Source organism: Etheostoma spectabile, chromosome 7 (assembly GCF_008692095.1).
Source record: "Etheostoma spectabile isolate EspeVRDwgs_2016 chromosome 7, UIUC_Espe_1.0, whole genome shotgun sequence".
Classification (NCBI taxonomy): Eukaryota; Metazoa; Chordata; class Actinopteri; order Perciformes; family Percidae; genus Etheostoma; species Etheostoma spectabile.
The window spans coordinates 11,179,950-11,189,123 of NC_045739.1; the positions used below are offsets into that span (position 1 = coordinate 11,179,950).

Genomic DNA, 9,174 nt, shown 5'->3' on the forward strand with positions numbered 1-9,174 from the left:
AAAAATAGACAACAAACGATCTTGCACTCAGTGCTCACTCTGTCCTGTTTATAAACACACCAGCATTAAACTGACCTCACTACACTTTCTCGATTAATTCCTAACTAAAGATGGACATTTTATGATAAAGTATCATATGCATCTTTTTAAAATATCAAACAGGTTCACACTGTAAAACACAGAATACAGGAGTACTAACAGTGCATACATGGGTCAGATTTTCCAAAATGGCTTGAACTTTCCTGAACCTTCATTTCACCTTCTAATATCTGGGAGTAATGGCTTTTATATCTTTTATTATTTTTGTTCAGAGGCCGATTGGTGCAACAAGAGCAAGACGCAGTCCTCTGGCATAGATACAGTTTCATTTAACAGTTTCGGTTGGCAGGTACACATTACTGGAATATTTATTCAGGGACTCTCAAGGTCACCCAGCCATCCTCACACTGAGCGTCACGGGATGACAGAAACCCCAGAGAGACACGTGTCTTCTCTAAGACAACCAGAGTCTTCTTAGCCTGCTGCTGCTGCTTTACTCCCCTGCCACAGATTATTTTTTGAACAATTAGGAAAGTCTGTCATGTGGAACAATAGTCTTTCAACAGTTCCTGCTTCTGACCTTTTCCCCAAAGCCCTATGAGTACATTGCAGAGATATGGCCCACTCAACAGCTTGGGAGGTCTTCAAGGAGGAAAACTTTAATGAATTAAATTATGCAACCAAATCATAAAATTGAAAACAGCACATTGAAGACAACATTGAAACACAGCACAACGGGAAGCCAACCCTCACAAACCACATAACGTCTCAACTTTGTCCGGTTAAATTCCAGCCATAATGTATGACTCACCTTGATGTTGTGAGGCCACTCATCTACTGACCGTTGTTTGAGATATAAATGTGCATGTTTGACTCTACCTATATACCAGAACACCTGTCTATCTGCATGAGCATCAAAATTGGTGTGTATGCTGATCAAGTAGGAGTGAAAAATCACCAGGACTAACTGGTCACATTTAAATATGTAATATCTTAAAATGTCCTAAACAATGACCTTGTTATCTATCAAGATGCCACACAATTTGTATACTTGAAGCAAATAGGTAACCATGTCCAAATGCCAAAATCTGAAAAACCACATCCTATGGACAAGACATTGTGAATGTGGTGCAATGTAAACATTTTAATGCTGTCAAAGGATTAAAATATTTAATCGCAATTAATCGCAATTAATCATATATTTTTATCTATTCTAAATGTCCCTTTATTTCTTTTTATCCCATTATTTTTTCTCATTTTAATGCTATCATCAACATGGAAAGGTAGATCGGCTCGCTTTCAGCCTACTGTAGTGTTCAATTTCACATGTAACATTCTCACTTGGAGAATGTCTCACACAATGTAACAATGTCCATCATAAAAGGGTAAGAGGGGCAGAGAATTCGCATCAGCTGTGTGCTTGGGCATCGAGTGGTATTTCAGACTAGACGTGCTGCGATGATAGCTCCGTGCACAACAACAAAACACACAGATCACTTTGGTCTTGTCAATGGAAACATTTGGCAACTTTAAAAAAGTAAACTTTCCATTTAGAATCTTGTTGGCATCCACTTCAGCGTCTTGCTCTCGCCATCCACTCAAAACGTTACGTTACTACTCTTTGGCCAGCTTGCAAGCCCAAACAAGTGTAATGCGTGCTTGTTGTTTTGTTTCCGGTCTAGCTAGATCCGGTGTGATGTTGTAGTTTTTCTAACGGTACTAGTTGTTGCAACAACATGTGGAAAAAAAACTATAAAGTTTGCTAGGCCAAAAAGAACGTTAATCTCGTGATTAAATAAATGACGCCGTTAAAATGGGTGTGTGTTAACACCATTAATAACACGTTTAACTGACAGCACTAAAACATATTCTAGTTTGCTAACAGAGGCAGCATAGAGGTAATATTAGAGATGTTCAGTTGTAATTTGAGTTTTTGGATGCCTGAGGTACAGGGACAAATACTATTTATTAGAAGGACAGGGTATTGTTTTGAAATTCTGTGATACCAGTGTTTCAGGTAAAATTGAGGAATATTGACCCAAAGTTTTCAAGAGATATATGCTATCTGAACATAAATCAGGTACTATCTTATCAAGAACTAAGTAAATAAGACTTTGAATCTGACCAGAGACCAGCTTTCTATACTCTTTCTTAATTTTGGATGCTACCAAAAAGTACTGATGTTTGATACCCAGCCTTAGAAACATCCTTTGATTTAAACAACTCTAGTAAATGTGGGTCGAGAACATCCCTTTGCACGTGTTTGTTTGTCTGTGTGTTTGCAAACTCACTTTCTGAGACTTTAGGTAGTATGGGTCCAGGTCTTCCAGTGGTACCGCCACCAATCCCTTAGGGATGTCCCCGTAGATGTAGGGCAGGCTCTTCCCAGCCTCCAGGTCGCTGTTGGGCTTGGGCTTGTTCTCGTCATCATCGTCACGGTAGCTGTTGTCCTGCTTTGGTGGCTTCTTGTTCTTCTCCTCATTGATGCGCAGCTCAAGTGTCACCAAAGATTCCAAAGTAAACTTCTTGAAGCTATCAGGTCCTGGCGGTGCAATAAGGGGTGCAGCCATGTTTTCATCCTGCAGCTACCTGGTCTTTAGGTTTGTACCATCCACAGTAGCAGCTCTACAGGAGGTGCAGACGGAGAGGAATGGTTAACCAAACATCTGCAATACTTTTCTTCTAAAGACTTTCATCTTGGATGGTGAGCAAGTGAACAATAAACATTACATTTTCAGCCAAAATCCTACACTCTTTCATTGTGAATAGTAAGAGGTTTGGAACAAGTGACAAAATGCATAAGGGAAGGTCACAAACACACACACACACACACACACACACACACACACACATACACACACACACACACACACACAGATATTTGCAGATTTTGTCATGAAGTTGGGATGATAGAAATATATAGTTAAGAAGTAGACTAAATGAAAACATTGTAAACGCAGAAAAAAATCCTCCCACTGGTGGCAGAATGGAAAGAATTATTTTAGATGACATGAAGTGAAAATGGCTGCCTGAACGTCTCTGTGAGAGCCATTTGGGTTTATGTTTATTATATGTTGCTGTTAAACCTCCCACCACCAGGGGTGGCCATGACGCTGTCGATTTGGCTGCAACAGAGGTGATTTAATCAATGTTCAACAGGGCACAGGTTGTTGCAGGAGAAGTGAGCAAACTGTTTTTTGACTGTGCTATATGTTATGTGAATGGAAAGTGGAATTAACGTATTTTTGTTTGGTATATACACATATGAATGGACTCTATGTATGGAAACTAATTGACGTTAAAATAAATGCTTAACGGCAATGTTTGACATTGGATCACATAATGCATACGTCTTAAATAGTTCAGTTATCTATTCAGCAACCGTAGTGGACTTTATGGACAAGCAAAAGGTCCCTAAAGTCTCCATTACTCACCACCTATGGACAAGTATTTGTAATGTCTCACTCTATAATTATAGCTATAAATAGATACTGTTTTATTTTGTGTACACAGATAGAATTCATCTACTTACAAAGGCAGATGGCTGCCAAAGGTTAAGAGCTACAGTAAAGTGAAATATCTCTTTAAGGATATTAAGCTCCATCATCCTACAGTCTCTCCCTCTCTTTACCTTTACCTCTGTTAAGGAGATAAGATGAACCAAAAAATTAACAGACTTGTGTTCAATGATCTGTTAACGTCAACAGAGAGAAACCTGAACAATGATACATTTGATATAAATTGTCTATGTTTATATAAAATGTAACATATTTGAGAGACATTTTTCATCAGTTATATCAGGTCTTAGGTTTAGGCAACAACCGTATATGTTAAAGGTGTTACTAAGTAAGAGCCAATGTTTTCCCCAAAATGTTTGAAACAATGTTTGGGTCCTGCAATAAACCTATGACAACAATGCTTTTTTGAATAGCAGCGGAAATGCTACTTAGTGCACTTGATTGCTGCATGACTCAGTAGAGCCTTTTCCCAACACACTTGGATGTAAAAAGGGTATGATGTTACTTGACAACTGTTCAAGCTGCAGAACATTTCGGGGTCAATATACTAATGTGAGGCATTGCTGGAGGAAAGTGGAGAAAGCTAATAGGAGAGGAGTTCAGTGGAAACACAGCCACACCTAAACTGAGCCATTGACTATTTGAAAGATGGCTGGAATTATTTGATTTTGTATGATATTTTGAATATTTCATCTGTAATCCCATTGACCTTACACACAAACCTTTGTTTTCATCTCGAGGTGGGGGAGGAAAAGGGGGATGCAGCCTAAATAAGGAGAGCACAACCACATCTGAATCACAAGGCCCGTCACTTTCCTGTTCCCCTCTTGCATAACACAATATAATTAAAAATGCTCGACGTGTAAAGCAGATATCATACAGCAGAGACTCCACGCTATCTGAAAAAAGACATGAAAACATGCAGCCTCTGAGCCAAGACGTTATAAAATGGACCCCGGAACCTCGCAGTCGCTGAGCCTTCTGGTGCTCTGCTGGCGCTGTCCGCTTCAGCACCACACGAGCGCGCACATGAAGGACTGCATACATGCAGGGTTGATGGAGAAATAAATCATAAACGATCTGACTGGAACACCCATTTTGCTGTAAACCTGGTATTCTAGCTGAGCTCTCCCATCGACGCCTGAATAGGCCTGCAGTTTATCCTTCAATTATCTTCAATGTTAAGAAGTCATGATGACAACACTCGCCTTGGTGAGTCTCAGCCTCGTGGGTTGCACATTGCTTACATCCAGGTTCGGCAGTGCAACCATTTTTGCAGATAAAACAGGCACATTTTCTTGGCATCTTGTCATTCACAGAGACTCATGAGAAATGAAGACTTGTTTAGGCTACTTAACCTGTTAAGAAGGAGGGCCTGTGGACGCCATGGTGTGCCCTTGTTCCTGACATATTGCTTTAAATTAAAAAAGTGCTGCTCGGCCACAGAGAAAAGCAGGAGATTATGGGCTAATCCACAAAGACGAGGTCCGCTATACAACCAAATTGACTAAAGCAATACTGCTGCAGTGGGTGGTTTGTATGTTGAAAATGTCACGCTGTGGTAAACGAAACCGTGGATATGTCAAAGTCACAAGTGTGATGTCGATTTAGCTTAATAAATCAGAGCAATATGTCGCTCTTGATATTCAGCAAACAAGCAAATATGACTGATTTTCTTTCTTTTCGATGTTATTCTGTGCGCTTTTTGCGCGTTGCCTTGGAGGATGTGCACCACACCCGTGAAGCCATGTCGACTGCCAAATCAATAAGGACTATATCTGTGCACGAGATAGCAGAGTATGAAGCTAAACACAAGCATAAAAACACACAGTCTAAATATAAGGTTAAACATAAGCAATAAGACAATTAGCGATATGATGCAGTCATGATGCTGCCACACCAAAATCACCTGGAGAAATGTACATTTATCGGCTATTGATGGTTGAAGAAGGATCAGGCTACTCACATAGCATCGAAGCCTTATGGTGTTTCACCATCCTGTAGTCTGGAGGGTACGCTATGTGAAACCAAAAATTGTTGCCAAAATCTGAAGAAAAAAATAGTTTTTTGGCTTTCTTTTGGGCTGGAGCAGTCATACGGCGCCCCTACCTAAAGTCTAACCTACGAGGCATTTTCTCTCACAAAGGTTGCTCGACGAAATGGTTAATCCGATAAATTCCTTGCGATCGACATCAACTGATTGATAAATGTCTTTATTCGTGCTCTGGTACAGTCCATAGATGCTCAGCAAACGTAGACACCCTCTACTATCCCGCTCCAAAAAAAAAAGAAGATCCGGGGCAGTGTGCAGCTCTGCGACATTTACGCAGGGATACCGACAGCGAGAAAATCTACTGTCTCATATCAACATTTGCACCATTTTCTCAAACGATTATAAATGAAGGATACTCACTTTGTTAGCGTTACAATGAATCCGGAAAGCAGTTGCAGGACAGCAGGCGTGGAAAAGACTGGAGAGAAACTGCGGTTGTCGCCATATTGTTGCTGCTGTCTCCCCCTCAGCGCGAGCAGTTCCCCTGCATTATTGATGACTCTCAGCAGAATGTAAGGGAGTGTCGGCAAGCGTGTTTCGTAAGATTGGAAAGGTCATTTAGGCCTGCAGCCCCTAAACCTCAGCGTGTGGTTCACAAAATACATTCCCCTTGATGAGATTGGGCACAGAAAACAGACTCAAGGATTTTCTTATAAAACGCGTTGGCTAACTTACTGAATGTTCAGTGTGGTGAGTTTGTAATGCAGGAATCAGGCTGTGGTCATTCAGTCAGAGACAGCTTCCACAAGACCTCTGCATGTCTCCGATATGGATATATGAATACCTTTAAAACCATAAATGCCAAAAACATATAACGTTATATGAAAATAAACCTTAAACATAAAAAAACAGTTAAAAAGATTTGTCACATACATTTTGAATTAGAGCTGGCCAATATATCGATGTTTTATCGATATCGTGATATGAGACTAGATATTAGATTTTGGATATCATAATATCGTAATATGGCAAGGGTTGTCTTTTCCCGGTTTTAAAAGCTGCATTATAGTAAAGTTGTCATTTTCTGGTGCTTACCAGACTGCTCTCTATGTTTCCCTTTACCCGCTTAGTCATTATATCCACATTACTGATGATTATTTATCAAAAATGTCATTGTGTACATTTTTGTGAAAGCACCAATAGTCAACACTAGAATCGCTGCGGTATCGATAACTAGGTACTTGGTCAAAAATATTATGATATTTAATTTTCTCCAAATCGCCCAGCCCTATTTTGAATCGGAGCATTTCATTTTTAGGTAAGTGTTCCGACATCTTTGTGACAATTAAATAGTTACACTATGATTATTTTTTCAATTATTATTTTGTCATTGTCATAACAGGAATATTTCACTTATGATGCACATTGGCCGGAAGGAACTGGAGTTGTTTTTGTTTGCGGTCAAAAAATGTCTTCGAGTTTAACGTTTGACTAAATGGAGCTTAAAGCGCTTGTGCTGGTTTTGAGTACTTTGTGCTTGAGTGATCTGACTTCAACACAGGACAGTGAGTACACGCAGCAGCAGGGGTGGGAAACTATCACGAAGCTAGCGTGAATTTTTTATTTTTATTTTGGGGGTATATTTTTTACTTTTTTAAATGAAATATTCAGCTAAAATCCGACAGTTACCCAGTAGCTAGCAACAGTTAACTTTAGCTAGCTTACAGTATATGTGCAATATGCTGCCATGGTCACTAAAATTAGTTGTTAGCTACCCAAATGGACCTAAAGGTAACGAAAACATTGACCATATAAATTAAGAATGCATAACCTAGTAGCTAGCTGTTAGCTAACTCACAGAAGTCTCAAAATAACCTTTTTTAAACATTCCTACCTAGACAAGTTGACTCTTTCTTCTACCACAGTAACGTTAGACTAATATTTAAAGTGACACTGTAACTTTTTGAATGGCGAAATAACCAACCATAATTATCCAACTAGAAATGAAAATTGATTTTTTTTTTAGCAATAAAACGTACCTTATCTTAGTTTGATGCACTCAGAGGTTTTGCTTTACATCCGGTAGCAAATGTATAGCGTTAGCTAGCTAGTTTAACGTTAGCCTTTTCATGAGAAAACACTTCTGCTTTGGTTTTCGTAAAATCCTGCGAAAATCATGGTTAGGCTAAAGGTTAAATCAATGAACTTTATTTTATTAAAAAAATGCCCCAACACAATTTTTAACAGCCCCATAATCAATCATCTAACGCTATAGTTAACGTTACATCTGTATATTATCCATCCAACATCGCGCTGTCCCAGCAACTATGCAGAAAAGCGGTTAAAACGGGGCCAATATTTTTTCTCAAGTGAACGCATTTAGTCATAGTCATACTTTATGTCGATTATGACGATTGTGCTAGTGCTATGCTACATTTTAGCATGTAACAGAAAACGTTTGAATAGTTGTATCTCAAAAGTTAAAAAGAAAGGTGAACACTACGTACCTACACAGGAGACATGTTTGTTGTTTCCTAGTACTCTACAGAGACAAAGTCCTGATGTCCCCTCCGGGCTAGTCACTGCTCCTCTGGCTCCTGTGACACAATAGGGTTTATGAAAAGTTAACCAACAGTTAATTTGTATCAGTAAACTAGAAAACTAACTACAGCGTTAAAGCGGCCATACTTAAATTATTTGTCATTATTTGGTTTCTACTATATCCACTAACTTTTTATTAATTGTTACTAAAATTATTTACATCCTCACATGTTCCCACAGCCTAAGTCACCACATTTAAATGTATTGTTTTGTCTCACCAACTGTTTAAAAACCAAAGATGTAACTTTATAATGATATTAACAGAAAAACAACAAATTATCACATTGTAAAAACTGAAACCAGAGAATTCTTGGCAGTTTTGCTTGATGACAGGGTTAAGCTATTGATCAGTTATCAGAATAGCTGATAAATAATTAACTTATTGTCACACACCTCAAATGCATCTACTGTCACACAACTTCCTCCAACAACGCAAACAACAGGAGGTAATTTTGGGGGAAAAACTGAAACTTTTTTGGATTGTGTTTGTGAGGCTGTGGGAAGCGGCTCCTGGTCTCCGCCCCTGGTGCATTTCGTATAGTGGGGGGGCGGGAGGCTCCTGAGGGGGCTTGGCCCTGGCAGGTCAGCATCCAGATCCAGTCCAGGCACCACTGCGGTGGGACGATCCTCAGCAACCTCTGGGTGCTCACAGCCACACACTGCTGCCACAAATACCTGTGAGTATAACTTACACACCTTTCTGATGTGATGAAGCAAACTAATTATAAATAAAAAAACATGTAAAAACAGGTGAGACAGTGAAACATTTAAAACAGCATTTTCCAGCTATTAATGAACAACACTAACATAAAACAACTGATGCCAATTAATCTGTGACCAAAATGCATGTGCACATGTTTTAAGAGAACTATTAATTGTATGAAGAAACATAGGCTTGAAGATGCTGAACACAGAAAAACCCATGGCAGAAACAATGGTCACGTATTGCAATAATTTGCGATAGATTGCAATTCATAACCTTTTTTCTAACTTCTAATTTTTCCCAATTTCAAATGATGTCCC

At 39.2% G+C, this 9,174-nt stretch overlaps 2 protein-coding genes across 2 annotated transcripts in view; one reads left to right on the forward strand and one right to left on the reverse strand.

Moving 5' to 3' along the window:
- scn8aa (sodium channel, voltage gated, type VIII, alpha subunit a) overlaps window positions 1-6,246 on the reverse strand; it is a 45,441-nt gene extending 39,195 nt beyond the window's left edge. Inside the window, exons 1-2 of the mRNA XM_032522192.1 lie at window positions 5,971-6,246; window positions 2,331-2,664 (exon numbers count right to left, since the gene is read on the reverse strand). Of these exons, the coding sequence (XP_032378083.1) occupies window positions 2,331-2,609 (279 nt within the window). The 5' untranslated portion in view covers window positions 2,610-2,664; window positions 5,971-6,246. The remainder of the gene's footprint in view (window positions 1-2,330; window positions 2,665-5,970) is intronic.
- A 725-nt stretch (window positions 6,247-6,971) lies between these two features.
- The window catches only part of LOC116693303 (transmembrane protease serine 11D), a 5,843-nt gene continuing 3,640 nt past the window's right edge, over window positions 6,972-9,174 (forward strand). The window contains exons 1-2 of the mRNA XM_032522191.1: window positions 6,972-7,115; window positions 8,645-8,828. Coding sequence (XP_032378082.1) covers window positions 7,046-7,115; window positions 8,645-8,828 — 254 coding nt within the window. The 5' untranslated portion in view covers window positions 6,972-7,045. The remainder of the gene's footprint in view (window positions 7,116-8,644; window positions 8,829-9,174) is intronic.